The sequence below is a fragment of the Cyanistes caeruleus genome, chromosome 15, assembly GCF_971803275.1.
Source record: "Cyanistes caeruleus chromosome 15, bCyaCae1.hap1.1, whole genome shotgun sequence".
Classification (NCBI taxonomy): domain Eukaryota; kingdom Metazoa; phylum Chordata; class Aves; order Passeriformes; family Paridae; genus Cyanistes; species Cyanistes caeruleus.
In genome coordinates, this window is record NC_141715.1 from 17080881 (window position 1) to 17097954 (window position 17074).

The window sequence follows — 17074 nt, forward strand, 5'->3', positions numbered from 1 at the left end:
TTCCTGCCCAATCACTTCCAAGCATCAGAGATGCTCAGAGAAGCTTAGGAAAGAAAAGCAAAATAAGGTGCAATTAAGGTTGAGGAAACAGCACTTTTGTGGAGTATTACATTCCCCCAACTGCACTGAACACAGACACAATGGTGCAAACCAAGCATTTAGCAAGTTATGGGTCCACCAGGTCCAAATCCAGCTGTGTTGGGACCTTCTCTGGAGACCCCAAGATCCAAACCACGCTGGCCTGCAAGAGCTCCCCGAGGCAGAGCAGGGCCACAGCCTGGGCTCAACCACCTCCCTCACCTTCAAGCTGTGCCAAACCTGCACAGCTTAAAATCTAACACAGAAAGAAACATAATTCCCACCCCCAAACAGACCCTGCTGTGGTGGTTAAGCACTTGAGGCCAAAGAGAAGATGGAAACCAGGGAAAATAAAAAGCCATCCTAAAGTGATGTGTGCCTGGAACGCCTGCTCTGAACCAGCTCCCAATGGCTTTTCTCCATTTGCTGCCAAGCACCTCTAATGCAATCCAGACAGTCAAGGACACAGTCAGAATGTTAATATGAAAGCATTAAAATTCCCATTGAAATGGGACCTGTCAGGCTACTTTATGTAACATGATTTATCGTTTCCAAATGTAGTAACAAGGGATTTTATTGTACAAGAGCATGTGGTACACAATGGGGCTCTGGGTCCGCATTCCGCACTCGCCAAACTACAATTCCTGACAATGTTTCTGCTGGTACATGGCTGAGTTACTGGTGTGTGCATGAAAGGGGAGCTGAATGCATTAGAAATTGATGGGGTACAGAATAGACTGAAAATGAGAGCTCTCTGCACTTCCCTGTGCATACTAAACAGAGCCCGACACCTCCGACCACGGCTGGCTCGTGGAAGGGAGCCCAACTGTGCCCAGCCCTCAGGGCTCCTGCACCAGGCAGTAAAAATTGACTGTCAAAAGCTTAAGGCAGCTTTTCTTACCAGTCTTACATGTCAGTCAGATAACTGATGTCTTCTGCAAGTTCAGGGCACACTGAGAGCACACTGGAAACTGCTGGTTACATTTCCAGGGCATGGCCCGTGCTTTCTACCCTGCTAAACCCCAAACCCTTCAAAGCCCTGCCCCAAAGGCACCTAATGCAGGGATTGCCATGTGTAACCCAGAGCTGACAGCAAGGCAGGCTGCCCAAGTCCTGTGCTAATGACACCCAGAGGGTTACAGCACAGAGCACGTACCTGTCACAACCAACTTTGTGGATTCCCGTGTCAGTGACACATTTTCTTACTTCTCAAACACAGGAATTTTTCAGCTGTCAGCCCACTGGGGGTTTTTTAATGCATTTCAGTAGTTTAGATATCCATGTATTTTCATTGGAGTTATGTTAACTTTGAGGCAAAGCTGAGCAGCACAGTACAGAAAAGCAGAGATATTGGCTGTACCTCCAGTGGGAGAGGAATCTCACCAGCTGCCAGTGCAAAGGCAATGCCAGGATAAACTGGTAGCAGTGTCAAGAAATACACAGCTTCATCCTTTTTATTTGGAGAAAACTGCAACAGGTCAACATGTACCCACATGAGATTATGGAGCTAGACCCATTGTATTTTCTGATATTTCTTACTAGCTTCTTCATTGATTGCACTATTAATCTTGACATCATTCTGTTCGATGCTTTGCTCTGCCCTCTTGCCCTGCCTAAGTCTGCAATCAATGCTCAACTAAACTCAAATATGTTTTGAAATTTCTTTGTTTAATTAATAAAATACACACCAAGAATGCCTGACTGCCACAGATCATACAAAAGATCTGGTCTTGCCATCTGTGAGTTATGTTACAAACTTAGCTGGAACTGATGTGGTCCATTTACTGCATTCCAGGCAGTTGATCCCAGCCCCAAGACCTTGGACTACTCTGCTTTTACAAAGCTACTCAATCAATAATGGATTTTGGCCTTCCCCTTCCAGCTCTGCTGTTCATCACCAGCAGCAAGAATCAAGCTTGCTCCAAGTAAGAAAACCCAAATGCAAATAGGCTTCATGCTATTTCAATCCAGGAGGGATCTGCAATGCAAGTTTAAAAAGGAAAACTATTTTCAGTTGGAATTGTGAGAAGTGAGCAAAAGCCATAATGGAAAACAGCTCTCCCCAGGAGAAGGGGGAAAGGAGGGGAGAAAGCCAGAGGATCAGATGCTACAATTAAGGGATGAACAGTTGGGATTTCAAAGAATGTAGCTTATAAACCAAGAGGCTGGGTCATGAAGTGGCTGATAATGTTCAGTGGACACAAGCAATGAAAGCCCATCTCACTTAACAGCCACAGAAGCACTCCTGCCACTAGCACGACTTCTCTTGCCATTTTCAAGACCAGTCCAGCTTGGTCAGAAGTGCCTGAGCTGCAGACTGCCAGCACTGGGGGGACACATGGGGCAAGGTAAATTAAACAGCTCCTTTGTTCCTGTCCTTCTGCTTGCAGGATCCACTACTGACCACTGTCTGACAGGATACTGGCTTTGACATAAAAGATTTAGTCTGACCAAGATGCTCTTGAAAACAGCAAGAAAAGTTGTGCTAGACAAAAAAAATCATACACTCACCAATCTGAGAAAAAGGAGATTCAAACTTCTGTAACAAACTACAAGCAAATCTTGCCCTTCTTTTAAGGGCATAATCACAGGATTCATCACCGTGCCAGCAGATACAGTGGGGGTCAAGAGATCCTACAATTCAGTTTATTGCCAAAAACTGTTATTCAGCTAAAAACTTCTGCCACACTCCATAATACAGCCACCAATACTTCCAGACTTACAGACCTTCAAGGACAGCAACAGAGAAACAGTTAAACTCTGGGTCCAAAACACTAAACTTTGAGTTATAAACTGCCTAGAAAACATTCTACTGCCAGAGAGCAGAAAGAAAGCTCAAAAGCTCAAAAGAAGTCACTGAAGAGGAGGCATTTAAAGTTAGAAAGGAAATCTGCCTCAAGACAGTCCTGTGCTTCAGCCTTTCCAGTGTATTCCTCATCCAATCTTCTCTGAATTTTTACACTTGGCCCATAAATACCTCTTACTGTAGCACTTGGATAGGATTTACGATGCACTGCAAGTGCTGTGCAATTAACAGATTTAATGCCCAATTCACTTCCTCCTTCAAAGGGAGACTGGAGGAAAGCATCCCAGGAGCTGTGGGTATATCATACATATACATGAAATGACATTTCCTCTGCCACTACTCTAAGTCAGCACATCCCTACTCTTCCTGCAGATGTATCAAACCATTTTCACTGTTTAGATTCCCAACTATTAGTCATTCTTCAGCTTAATCACAGAGGGGTTTACAGTATGGATTTTTACACACCATCCCACATTTTCACCATAATTTATCAATTGCTTTTTCCACTCCATTTCACTGAATTTCTAATCTAATTTCCCCAACTACACTGTCTACAATCATAACATAACAGTGACTTTAAAAAATGCAGTATGCTCCACTAATTTCACAATGTGTTAAAGGAGATAACAGAGGGAATACATTCTTCCCATCTCAGCCTGATTACTTTAACTTGCCTATCAGAGACAAAAGCACATGGCTGAGGAGGAGGACAGGCATTGCTGTGAGAGGAAGCCAAAGCTCTGCACTCTCACACGGCTATTGACCAACTTTCAATGACACAAACGCCACCAACTCCTCCATGCAAGACCGAGCATTTACCTCTTGCACATGTTAATTACCCTTTGGTGGCTGCTCCATTCAGAATCGTGCTGACAGGGCTCCATCCAATCCAGCAGCACATTTGAAGGATTATTGCTGATGCTTCATAGACTCATAAAACACCCTTCTCAAAGGAGTTTTGAGTGGTACAACTCTGTGCTTTGCTCCCCAGCTGCAGTCTGAAGTTCTACAAAATGTCAATGCTGAGCACAAGCTACTTTCACAAGTAATTAAGACAGACTACATGAATACCTAGCTCAGCCCGCAGGCTACATCAGACTTGCCTTTCAGTTTTGTTCAATTACTTTGCCCTTCTCTTTGGTAAACAGAAATCCTTGTTTTCCTTTCTCTCTGCCACACACACTGCATCTGTTCTCCAAATTCCACCTCCCCAGCCCACACATGGCAGTCTCTGAGCCAGTTTTGCTCTATATTGAAATCACTTGGGCCAAAAGATTTGAAGGTAAGGTTCCTGATGCAGCAAGGTTCCTAAATAAGTACTACTGTCTAAAAAAGGTGTCTCTGAACTCAGTTGCACCTCAAACAAGTTCAAAATCGTAAATAAGACTTCACCTCCTTCCAGTAAGATTTCTTCAGACTTGCCACAGTGCCACAAGCCACACAGTTTGCTTAAGTTGTTGCCATTTCTGCAACTTTATTTCTGAAATCAGCTTCCACAGCATTGAACTTTGACAATTATATTGTCAAATATCCTGATCTCACCTCTCAACACAGCAAGTTCTTCAGTTTAAAACCCACTGGAACAAGAGCAAAGGGGCAATGGAGGGGAAGGAAGTCCAATATTGCACCAAATGCAGAAGCTCATCCACATGACATGACACTTACTCCAACCGTAGAAACACGCTCAGGCTTCAAACACTGTGTGCACATTCAGTGTCTAAACACTGGAAAAGAACTGCCCAGAGCCCAATATTTACACCAAACTGCTCTCAGATTTTTTTACTACATCTTCAACTTCATACATCACTTCTACTCTGAGTAGCAACAATAATCAACTTGATTCTGACAACTCATGCTTTCAGCTACAAAGATGACACAGTTAAAGTTTCCAAGAGTCAACAGAAGTGAACTTTTTGCATAAACCCAGTCACCTTAGGTAAACCAAGGTTTGAATTTCTCTATAAAACAATGCCAACAGTCATAAAATAGAAACAGAAGCAGTGCCAAAGGGTTAACACTTTGTGATGGCAACACTTATAGGGTTAACACTTTATGATGACAACACTTGGTTGGAAGACTGGAGATCAATTTTAAGTAGGTTTTAACCCATGCCATGACAAACCTTTCAGGACCACTTGTTCAAGTTCTGTTTGGGACAGAACAGACCAGCTTTGAGGGACATGGCTTCAATCCCGTATTTCAGCTGATGCCATGGAGCTGCAGCCCAAAGGGAGCCAGCAGAGAGGGGTACTCACATTGCCCATGTACTCAGAGAGCAGGTCCTGCAGGGCCTGGCGCACGGCGTTGCACTCGGCCACGATGCGCTCGCGGCGGTCGTCGCGCGTGCAGGACGAGTCGGCCATCAGGGCTGCCCCGCTGATGATGCTCTCCAGCCGCTCCTCCAGGGACGGCCGGAACCGCTCCTCGCTGAACGTCGAGGGGTCCACGATGATTTGTTTCTGGTAAGAGAAAAAGTTCTGCAAATCAGTCACTAGTCCAGGTGATGCCTTAGTATTTAGCTTTTATATTTTTCAAATCCTGTAGTGCTTTAGTCTCTAAAACTCCTTATGGAGTGTTAGCTACCACCTTTACATTTTGGTCAGCCAAAACAATTCCTCTCTGGGCCTGAAACTCAAGGACACCTCACTGCCTCAGGCCCTGAGAGATGTAAACAACAGTGAACTGGGCAGGGGGCAAACCTGGAGTAAACAACTTCATTACCTGAAGCTGTAATTGGAGTATGAACCCCTGAGACTCATAATTGTTTGAAAAACTCCTGACCATCATCCATCTTGGGTGCAGCCCCTCTCGGAGACTTCTGACTGCCCAAGGTGTATCTATTGCAAACCTTCAATAAATACCCACTTTTATTCTCTTAATCTCATCTGGCCTTTGCTCTAGGTAGCCACTCTAAGGCTCAAAGCAGTGCATTACTGTTAAATCATGCACACAATCAACACTTAGAGTAACTCCCTGGTCAGGCATTAAGAGGCAAACGACACCATTTTGGCACTGAGGAGGATTTTCATGAGTAGTTTTGTAAAATTACTAAGAGGTTTCCCAGCAGATTATATTGCTACTCATTTCTTGTGCTGCTTTGACAGCTAAACAAAACTTGGCCATAGGAAGCCTTGTTACATGAATGGCAAAAATCAAATGTGCCAACAAAAATAAGGTTCAAAGTACAGAACTCTTCCTAATGACATGTCAATTTGGACGGGCCTTCACTAGTTAACTTGTCAGATATAATTATCCCATCATGAACAAGAAAACAAACATCCAAAATTGGCTCTATGCATTGTGTTCTGTTGCCCTGCTTTGCACAGTCTTTCTTCTCTTCAGTGTTAGGCAGGTAAATACAACTGTATTCTTGAAAATTCTCCAAGTGAAACATCAACATAAAGGTTTCAAATCACACCAAAATCAATTTCTTCATTACATTTACTGCAGATTTCTCTTGCCACAGTGTCAGCAAGCACAGCTCATACCAAGAGACTTGGGGCAGAAACAGCAGCACTGATGTATCTGCTCCCGAGGGGCCAACACCACCACCCATGGAAGCTTCCCAGGAAAGGCTGCACAGTATTTATCACCTTTGAGTACTTTCAGGTGATTTGTTTAAACATATCTGTAATTTAATAAAGAAAAATAATTTGGCCATTTCACAGTTTGGTTTGTTTAGGTTTTGGTTGGGTTGTTTCAGGGGTGGAATTCGTTAATTTTAAAAGAAGCTCCAAAGCTTTTTGAAATGGGAATTTTTTCAGCCAGTCTGTGTTCAAGCTAACCTCAGCAGCCACATCACAACAACCTCCTCCTGCCAGGCAGCACATTTCCCATCCCTATGGAGTAAGCACGCAGGCATCACAGCAGGATGAGAACATGGCATGTGCTCTCCAACGCGATCCCTCCTCATTCTTCCCTAAACTTTTAGCCATTGGCTAATTCAATGGTAGTGTGCAACCTCTCCAGAACTGCACCGCCAAAAAAAGAGAGATAACAATCAGCTTGTTATCTTCTGGTAGCCATTTCATATTTTACCATTACTGGAGTATCTGGGGGCATGTGTGCTCAAAACCTCTATTACAGGAGTGTAATAACACTCAAGCAGCAGCAGGAAATGAAGTGCAGGGATAACATCTGCCAAGAACCTCAACACATTTGTTTTGTCAGCCTCCTTTGGCAGGGATGAGACAAAGCTATCGTGAAGCTGGCCTGCTGATCAGGCACTGCTGCTATTAGAGAGCATCACAAAGTGGAATTAAAAGTTCAAAAAGTTTCATGTGAACTGCAACACTCAAACAGTAGTCTGCAGCTGTATACTGGAAAGTTTGTATAGTAAAATAGGGTGACTTGTCAGAAATCCCATTAGCTGGTTTGAGCTGTACAAGTCAGTCCACAAACCTGAAACTGAACTGCTTCTGCACTGCCAGCCCCTGACACGGTGCTGCTGCTGCAGGGCTGCCTTCCCCTCCCACAGGCACCTGTGAGAGCCTGCAGCCCCTCGGGGCTACCCTCAGGCACACTCCAAAGGCTTACTGAGCATCTGATGGAACTTCAGGCAGGCAAACTCAAAACTGAAGCCAGTCACAGAGATCAAGACAGCCATGACATCCTCTTGTTACCCAAGAGATCACAGGGAAAGGCTTCCCCCATCAGGCACAGGGAGAACTCAAACAGAACTTTATCCTGACAAAATACACATGGCAGAAAGGGAGGAACGAGAGCGGTAAGAGGAAAAAAGGTGAGAAAAATCTGGCAAAACCACAACTATTAAATGCCTTTTGAGTGATGGCTTTGCAATATTAAATAAAGTTCTAGAGTAAGTTAGTGCTGCAGTGTTTAAAATTCAGAGGATGAATCAGGTAGACACCAAATCCTGGCTTCAAAAGGAAAGCCATCTCAGTAAAAATGCATGGCTGTCCCCAGCAACGTGCTGAATGCAAGATAAAGAACATGACAGATCAGTACAACATATCAGTGTGAAACGACTTCATTTCCAACCAAAGATTGTATTAAAACTTCCCACTTCATGTTCCTCTCAATAGGTAGTTTCAGCAATTCCAAATACATGATTCACTTTGAATAAATCACTTCTGTCACCTCCAAGAATACATTACATAAATATATTATGAAATAATCAATTTCAAACAAACCATCTAATGTAGCAGTAGGCTAACTGCTATTTCAGAGCTAGTTTAACTTGACAGCCTTCCATCACCAAGAACCACATATATAACTTTCTATATTCCATCAACCCTAGTTTGGAAAATGACTTATTTAAAAAAGCCTACTTTGCCTACAACTTGCTGCACTTCAGTAGAAAATGATCTTCCAGGCAATAGCAATAAAAGCAAGCTGTGGCTAACAAACCAGGTGAACAAACACGAGAGTTAGAGGGTTTTTCACAGCAAGATTCTGTCCTTTATGATACTGAATTGTATCTCCATTTGTCTGTTCAGCCCAGAAATAGGTTTTGCACTTTTAAAACTAGATCTGAGAGTGAAGAGGGGGAGAAGGAGAAGTGGTGGAATGCCTGAGGTGGCTGTATTGAGAAACAGAGATAAGAGCTTCTGCTTTCCTTCTCATAGTGTTGTCTGCAGCATGGACAGCAGGACAGAGCCCTCCTTTGCCTTTAGTTTTTTAGCTGGCTGAGGCAGAGAAGTTCCCTGAAATGTGGCTTTTCTTTTTCTTGGAACTGATTGGCCCTGCTCTGGACTGAAAACCCAGACAAACCCCAGGAGCTCACACCTGGTGCCCACCAGGACTGAGAGCACTGAGGGACTGATGAGAGACTGAACAAGCTGAGCTACACCCCACCACAAGGACTTGCTGAATTTGCCATCTCTTCAGAACAGCGAGAAGTTTCATTGCTTAATATTATTCTTTTATTTTTAGGGTTATATACTCTGCTTGTTAAATAAGCAGGTTTTTTCCACTTTTCTCCAAGGAAATCTTTTCCCAAACCAGCTGAGGGAGGGGCTGCTTCAATCTATTTTCTAGATAGACCCCTTAGGAAGTTTCCTCCCAGATTTGCCCTAAAGCAGGACGGGTTCCAACTCACATCGAAGTTGTTGAGGGCGTATGCCAGCTCTCCACCCCCGCCCTGCTGCTGGGCAGTGTCGTCCGAGGCAGTGGCCTGGGCGGCGTTGGAGATGCCGCTGACCGCCTGCTGCAGCTGCTTGTAGATCAGGTCCCTGTTGGCTTTGTAGGCAGCGACGTCAGGGTGCTGCAGGCAGGCCTGGGATGCCGTGTACAAGATGGGCACGTTCTTCTGCAGGATTCCTCTGGCTGCCGCCATCTGATCGCGGTGACCCACATCTTTCAACTCCTGTTAGGAAAGTTAAAGGGGAAAGAGAAGCGTTTGAGAGCGTTGCCCACATTCCATGTCCATACGCTGTCTCCCCGCATCTTCAAGGGACAGGCAGGTTCTTTGCCTCAAATCTGCTCAAATCTGTCTGCTGACTATTCCTGTCCTTAAGGGCTCAACTAATTGCAGAACACGACAGCTTCACAAAGCAACAACACTGCAGGGCAACTCACAACACCACAATTCAAAACCTGACGTTGGATTTTTGTTCCTCTGCAGCAGAGGACCAGCATTTTAAAAGCTGTCCTGTCTTGCACTTGCAGATGAGAAGCAAGATCATCTTTAATTTAAACTCCCAGGTTCACAACCAGAATGTTTTCTTTAATCACACCTAGAAGATGGCATTTACTCTCCTCAAGAGACTCAGGTACTTAATTTCAGAAGAACAAATATATCATCTCATTCAACTTCTTGTTCACCTGCAATGAGACAAAATTAATCCAATGACTGTAATTACCACTAATTCAAGATTAGTGAGCAAGTCCATAAGTCTTTTCCCAAACACTCTGTGCTGTAATTCTCTAAAGCACCATCACCTCTGTTTTGGAACAGAGCACCATGATCAGATAAAGCCTCTGAGTCCAGCACAAGCAGTAAGTTCATAAAAGGAGGAACAACCACAGTTATTAGCAGCAGCAGGATTTCAAAGTTACCTCTTAAATCTAACAAAGAGGCAGTGAAAATGAAGACAAGGACTGCCTTACTGAGAAAAGGGAAAAAAATTCTGTCAGACTCTCTAAAATGAATGGGCAATAGCTGACCTCTGTAAGGCACACACCGAGCAGGGAGGGCACTCCAAGCAGGCACAGAGATTTAGAGATTTTGTACAACCACTTCCCATAGTGTGGAACAATCCATCACAAAGCAGTTTTAGAGCATTTATTGCATTGCCATCACAGCCCTACTCCCATTTACTGCAATCAGATTTGAGATACATAACCAACTGGCAATCCCTTTTTGACTGGACCCAGCTTATTTTCTAAGACAAATCTGTGCAAAAAAAAAACCCAAGCAGTGTCAGAGGTGCATAAGCAGTTTTGGTTTGTATGTATCTACAGAACAAAGAGGCAAAAAATGCTCTAAAAGAATTATGCTATTTCTGATAAGTTAAACTGCCCACACCTCTGCTTTCTTCTGAAAACTTAACTACACAAGAATGAGTCACACCAGCGCTGTTGAACAAAACAAATTTCACACGCAATTTAAGGCTAAGCAGAAACTATCCAAACACAGAACATACCCACAACAAACAGGAATTTAAACCCCCCTCCAGTGGGGGGTTTCAGTGCAAGAGCAGTGAGCAGCACCACTGGATTCCTCAGGAAGCTGTAGCTGTGCCCAGCCATGGCTTCTGCTCCCCGTGCACGTGGGCACGTCCAGCCCATCTGTGAGAGCCACAACAGCAACAGGGTCTAGTGCAGAGTGTCCAGGACTGGGACACATCTCAGCTCCCTGTCCTCACCCACACCTGTACTGCTTCCAAACAGGGACTGCAGCTCTTGGGCAGCAACATGTCATTGAGGCACTAAAACACCGACAAAATCAAATGCTGCCATGAACAAATTCCATCAGAAGCAGCACCCTACAGCCAAGCAGACTTTTCTTGCTTACCAGGAAGTTGCTAAACATGGCAGAGCACAACATAAAATACTCAGCAATAATGTAAAAAAATTGAGTAAAAATTATTAACAGAATAGGTACCATCCAAGAGCAGCAAGGCTGCCTTATTTTGGAAAAGAAAAATAAGAATTAATAGACAGAGGAAAGTGGCCACACTGTACCTGTTGTCTTTTGGCTGCCATTATGTTAAGCTTGTCCACTTCTGGTTTGAGGGCTTTGTACTGGATACCCAAGTCCTGCTCTGTGCCAGCATTTCTTAGCTTCAAAATACCATCTTCCACCTAAAAGAATATATATTCACATATTTTCCCAAGCAATACAGTCCACAGGTCAGGAGGTACTTCAGAATGTATTTCATGCCAGCCAGAGAAAGCAATCTTCTTCTGCTCCCTATTATTTTTTGGAGAGACACTTTAAAGGCTAATAGGACACAGTGCTTAGCTACTATTTCATAGTCACCAGCAACCAAAGACAGTCAAGTACACACATTTGAAAGAGCATGAAGGAGTCCAGGGCCCTGGCAGAGCCATATCAGCGGCCTAAGGGCACAAGGAGAGTCCTCAAAGCTCATTTGCAAAGGAAGACCCAGTATCCAATGTCATTTCACTTCCAATTCTGCACAAACCACTCACCCACCCTGTTGCTCATGGGCTTCCTCAAACAGTCCACTTCCATTTTTATTTAGACTGCCAAACCTACTCATCCCTAGTAGCTGCAAAGGAGTACTGGTTATACGAAAGCCAAATTCTGTAAGATGAAAGGGCTGGCTCTCGCCTGCAGCTGCAGACCAAGGCTCAGTTGGTCTCTGTACTAAAAGTTCAGAACAGAGTGCAGCTCAGTGTCAAAAGCTACTGACAGTTGAGTATAAAAATGAGTGACACACGCCCACTGCACATATTCTGCTGAGAGAAAAACCCCCAGACCCTCCCCACATTCTTCTGAGAGGAAAAAGACCTCCAGGACCCCCATGGCAGCAGGGAGCCGCTGCCAGCACACGCCCCACGGGGTCACACGCACGGCAGGCGCCTGGCAGAGCACCCCCAGCACTCCAGGCACAGCAGAGCCCCACACTTACAACTTTGAGCTGAACCAGCAGCTTGTAGACATCTGCCATGTCAGCCAGGATGAGCAGGCGGGTGACGGCGGAGAGCAGGGCGCGCGCGGCCCGCACCATGTTCCCGCGCTTCACCGACGAGCAGGGGTCGTCTGCGAACTCCCCGGACGCGCTCTTCATCAGGTCACCTGCAGGGGAACAGCAGGGGCTGACTTCAGCACCACCCAGCACAGCCTCAGCCGCTGCAAGGGCTCCTAAGCCAACCTGAGTCTCTAAAATAAAGCATTTGTGAAACACAGCCAACAGTTCATGCTGCTACCTCTAAGTACAGCTACCACATGGCATTGGGGCAGAGGGGCTTATGCAGGGAGTAAGGGCTGGGAAACCACACTTTGGTCCTTATTTTCATTTGTACAGGTGTTCCAGCATGCCAGAATTCTCTAGAGAGACAAATTCAGCACGCCTTTGCAGGGCTGCAGTTCTTCCCCAAGCTCCGATGCTTTCAAAGCCTGAGCAAAAGCTTTGATTTGTGTGCGTGTAGGAGTTAAGCAGAAAGCAGCAGAAAGCCCTGTAAACACACAGCGAGCTGCCACAGCTCCTGGGACCGTAAACAACTCGGAGCGATGACCTGGCTGGATATGCCCTGGTTGGAATTCAAAGCCAGGCAGCGCTTCGTAAAACGCTTCAATGTTTCATAGCCTGTGGGGCTGCATCTGGTGCAGGAGCAAAGGATTTGGGTTTCAGATGGTAACAATGCCATTGGTTAACTATGAAAAGCAAAGGCCACTTTGCACAGCTAGAGCAATTCCTCCAGAAGGCATTCACAAAGCATAAAAGTAATGCCCGCATACAGTCAGAGGAGTAAATGTTGGATTTCTCCCTCACTTTCTGGGGCAGCTTCCAGTACCACAGTTCCTACATAGCAGTAAGTTTTGGAATCCACATTGTTATCCTTGGACCTCCCTGCATCTCAGAAACACTGAGAAAACAGCTAGGACTTAGTTTAGAAAACGGCAGGTCCTCAGGGTCAGGCAGTAAGAGACGACCAGAAAGCAGATTGCTATGGCTAGCTGCTGTGTCAGAGGCTTCCCAAAAACCTGTATGAAAAAGTGCCCATGTGGTCAAATGCCAAAATAAAAATAGCCTGTCTCAGATGAGACTAAAAAACCTCCACCAGTCCTTGACAAGTGACAGCTGACAGTGAGCCCCATGGAGCCCCCCACACCACACAGGGCAAGGGCTGCCCCGAAATCTCTGCGTGATGCGGTCCCAGAAGGCTTCCACTTTTTTAACAGCTGACTTTTAACTGCTCAGAAGTGCCAACAGCTGGAGAGCCGGGGGTTAACCATCCTCATATATAATATCTTGCCCAGGAAGCTTTTCCCACCCAGGCACTCTACACCTTCACAGCTAAATTCAGCCCAAGCACAGCTGCCAGCCTGCCCAAGCAACCACATCAAGATACTCAATTTTCTTCAAATGCTCCCCCCTATGTAACACCCTTCCATCATCTTAAATAATACAACCAAGAGTGGCACATAACATTTTAAGATAAAAATATGCTACTTCTCTACTGGGACACAGCAAAAAAGCTTCTGTCCAACTACAGGCCAGCTCTGAATACCAACCCAAAGCTATCCCCTACCCAGCTTTGGGGAACACAACTCATTATTTTAACAAGGGTTAAGAACTCCAGATTTCCAGATGGGTGAGAGATGAAGTACCACCAAAGCTGGAAGCTTCAAACAGCCAGGATGTTATAAAACCCCAACACAGCTGACATTTTCTTTATTCCTTCTAGAACAGGCCAATAACAAAAGTCATCACCACAAGCATGAAATCCATTGACAAGCTTAGGATTCAAGGATATGTATTTACAAGAGCATGAAGTAACACAATAAAGGGGAATGGCTTCAAACACAGTAGGTTTAGATGGGATATTGGGAAGGAATTGTTCCTTGGGAGCGTGGGCAGGCCACGGCACAGGATGGCACTGGATGAGCTTTAAGGTCTCTTCCAATCCAGGCTGCCAGAACCAAAATTCAATACAAATTTCCTTCTTTATCTACTTATATGTAAAATTTCCATATTTTCAACTCCCAAAATGTTGTTTTCATTTATTTTCTATTTAAAACAACTTATTGAAGAGGCCACTTGCTTCACGTGAATCTCAGAAATTGCTAACCAAGTTAAAAACCAAAATTATCCTCTACCCATCTCTTAAATTGCAACCTTTCAAGCCAGTCCTAAAATAAAATGCTATTCCCTTTTATTTTAATAAGAGATTTTAAAGGATTTAGTGAGTTTCAAACAGCTTGTCAGGGTGTCAAAAGATAACCAGCTTCCCAAAATTAAAAGCAGATTATATTTAAAGTTGTTGCATATATATACATTTCTGCCAATTAAGGAAAGCTGGCTTTCAGACTTCTTTTATAAAGGGAAAGCACCCTGGGGTAGTTCTTTTAGCTGGATTCAGAGGGCAAGAGGGCACTCTGGCCTGGCCTAAATATGCAGGTACTGCATTGTGTGTGCACATCAGCAGTTCCAAGGGGATCCAGCACAACCTTCCCATTTTCAACACTGAACACAGGGAACACAGCCACTTTGGAAGAAGGATTTTAAGAGTTAAAGTAACACAGTGGAGAAGAGTCTAACTATGAGACTCAGATTATAAAGCTGGTACAAATTATTACGAGTAGTCTGTTTTTCCAATAAAACCTTAGATCTTCATCAGATATTAGAAGGGAAGGAAAATAAAACAGACCTGAGTAAAGAAGAGGCAACAATAGCCATCCTACAATCCTGTCAATAAAGCACTAAGAATTCAATTAAATCTAATGGAACCAAGGCCATTTTAGAAATGATCAGACTCCAGTCCATCCAAAGAAAATTCCCATTTTCTCATCTCTTTCCCCCACGCCCACAGGGTGTGACAGCACTTTCAGGCAGCTCCCGGGGGGAACACGATGAGCACGGACAGAATTGCTCCACAGCACCAGTGCCAGGAGGGCAGAGCAGCAGGCAGGGACAGGCAGGACACACTGGCACTGCTGTGCCTGTGCCTACATATCCCCTGGTACCCTGCAGCTCTTCAGCTCACAGCTGGCCCCAGGCTGCTTTGCCAGCAGTGCCAGGGACACCCCAGCACCAACCAGGCCATCTCCTCCTGCTCACATCCCCCCACCACACCTCCCCAGAGGCTGCCATTCCCCACCAAATGAAGCAAGCAGGAAATCAGAGTTTCAAGTCTCTACTGCTGTGAATACTCAAGTCCTATCCCACCAGTAATGCCACCTTCCACCAGCAGTGTCACAGCATGGCTTTCTGCTCTAAAGGATGAGGCCTTTTGCCGTATCAGCATGGGAGTTGATACTTGTGGCAACAAAAGCTTCTGATAACTCCTTAATCTTGTCTTAAATCCATACACTGCCTACAACACTCCTGCAGTCTGCCAAAAGCCACCTCAGAGCTCCCTCAGGTTATGGCTGTTCAAAGTGGCACACAAAAAGCTTTCTTGCAGGAAACCAACTGAACACATCGTACCTTTCTAACAAATTGGCTAACTGGTCACAACAGAATTTTGTTAAATTTTCCAAGAAGAATTCAGTATTTAGCTTCAAGATGCCCCACAACTGGCCTCCTCCTGCTCTTTGGAAATCCTTAAGCCAGACATCCTCTGTGATGTACAGCTGAAAAAACTGTTTTCCCCCTTCATAATTCATCTCACTGCTCAGTTCTGAAGAACCCTTCACTTAGAAGAATGAAGCAGAAAGACACTGAGCTCAATCAGCTGGCTCATTCCCCTGCATTTGCAACCTGAGCCATCAAAGCATTCATCCCTTCTCTTACCTCAAGCCCTATACACAGGCTTAGGCTTTTTAATGTTAAGCTTTAATTTTTGGTCTGTTATGTAAAGCTGCACAACAGGAGAGCACAGTGGATTCCTGGGATCCCCATCTTCACAGGCAGACACAGAGAGCTGTAGCCATCAGCATTCCAGGGAATCAGGAACTGCCTTGCCAGTCTGACCCAAAAGGAATTCCTTTCTTGAGCCCAGTGTGGAAGCTGCCCCAGTGCCAAGCACCTGGGTAAGGGCCTGGTTCAAGCTCCAAAACACCTCCCAACAGCACCAGAGGGGCTGAGCCCTCCAACACACAGCAAAACCCCACAGGGAGCCTGCAGTGGGGAGCAGGGCTGGGCAGGAGCAGTGGTGCACCTTCTGTTACCCAGCAAACCTCTGAAATGCCTGTAACAAACACTGCAACAATGCTGAAATTCAAGATGTTCACATCAAATGCTTTCCCAAAACCAAGTCTTTTCTACAACCACAGCAGGATCTATTCTGAAAAACCCTTTGATTCCTTATCTTCACTTTTTTTCTCAAAACCTTAAAAAGTTTCATTACTTTATAAGAAATCAAAAGTCCAAAGCTTTAAAGGGCCAAGAATCTTACTGTAGGATATTTCATTAACTTGCCTGCTGTAACTTATTCCTCCATTGTGAAAAACAAGAAGACTTTGAAGATCCACTTATATTGATTTAGTAGGCAGCCGTGCTATTATTCATTCAAAATAGCTCTTTTCAGTTCTTTGTTTTTACCCCCAACAAATAGGATTTTATGAACAAGCATGCTCGCTAAAATCATGTACTCTCTCAATCTTCTTCTTGACAGGCTAAAAAAAAATTTTTAATTTTCTCTGATGAGACAAGTTATCTATTGTCCTAATCATCACCATAATCCCTGTCTACATCCATTCATCTTTTTTTATTACAGTAACTAAACCACTCCCTACTCTAAATAGTGGCATTATTAATGCTATTTTCCTGTCCTCCGCTGAAGATTAATTGTGTTCTTTCTCTATAATCCCACTGCTGCTGACCAGGACACCCAGGCTCTCCTCTCCACTCCTGCCCCTGCTGCAAAAGGCAGGTGAAGGCACCAACGCCAGGAGATTTGCTGAGTACATTCACAGGGTTTTCACACCATGCTTTCCTTGTTCCTCCAGTTCATGAATTCAACTGGTCTGACAATACTGGGAGGCTTCTGAGGTGCACACAGTGTACATAACCACATACATTGGGAGGTTGTGTCTCCCTGCTGTTACTAGCACTGCTGAGAACTGCAATCCTCCTGGGCACTGGCAGCAAT

At 44.7% G+C, this 17074-nt stretch overlaps 1 protein-coding gene across 2 annotated transcripts in view; it reads right to left on the reverse strand.

Moving 5' to 3' along the window:
- CTNNA1 (catenin alpha 1) overlaps window positions 1–17074 on the reverse strand; it is a 118122-nt gene that overhangs the window by 80660 nt on the left and 20388 nt on the right. For both annotated transcript variants that reach the window (XM_086851755.1, XM_086851754.1), the window contains exons 4-7: window positions 11947–12113; window positions 11033–11152; window positions 8946–9212; window positions 5140–5343 (exon numbers count right to left, since the gene is read on the reverse strand). In XM_086851755.1, coding sequence (XP_086707881.1) covers window positions 5140–5343; window positions 8946–9212; window positions 11033–11152; window positions 11947–12113 — 758 coding nt within the window. The remainder of the gene's footprint in view (window positions 1–5139; window positions 5344–8945; window positions 9213–11032; window positions 11153–11946; window positions 12114–17074) is intronic.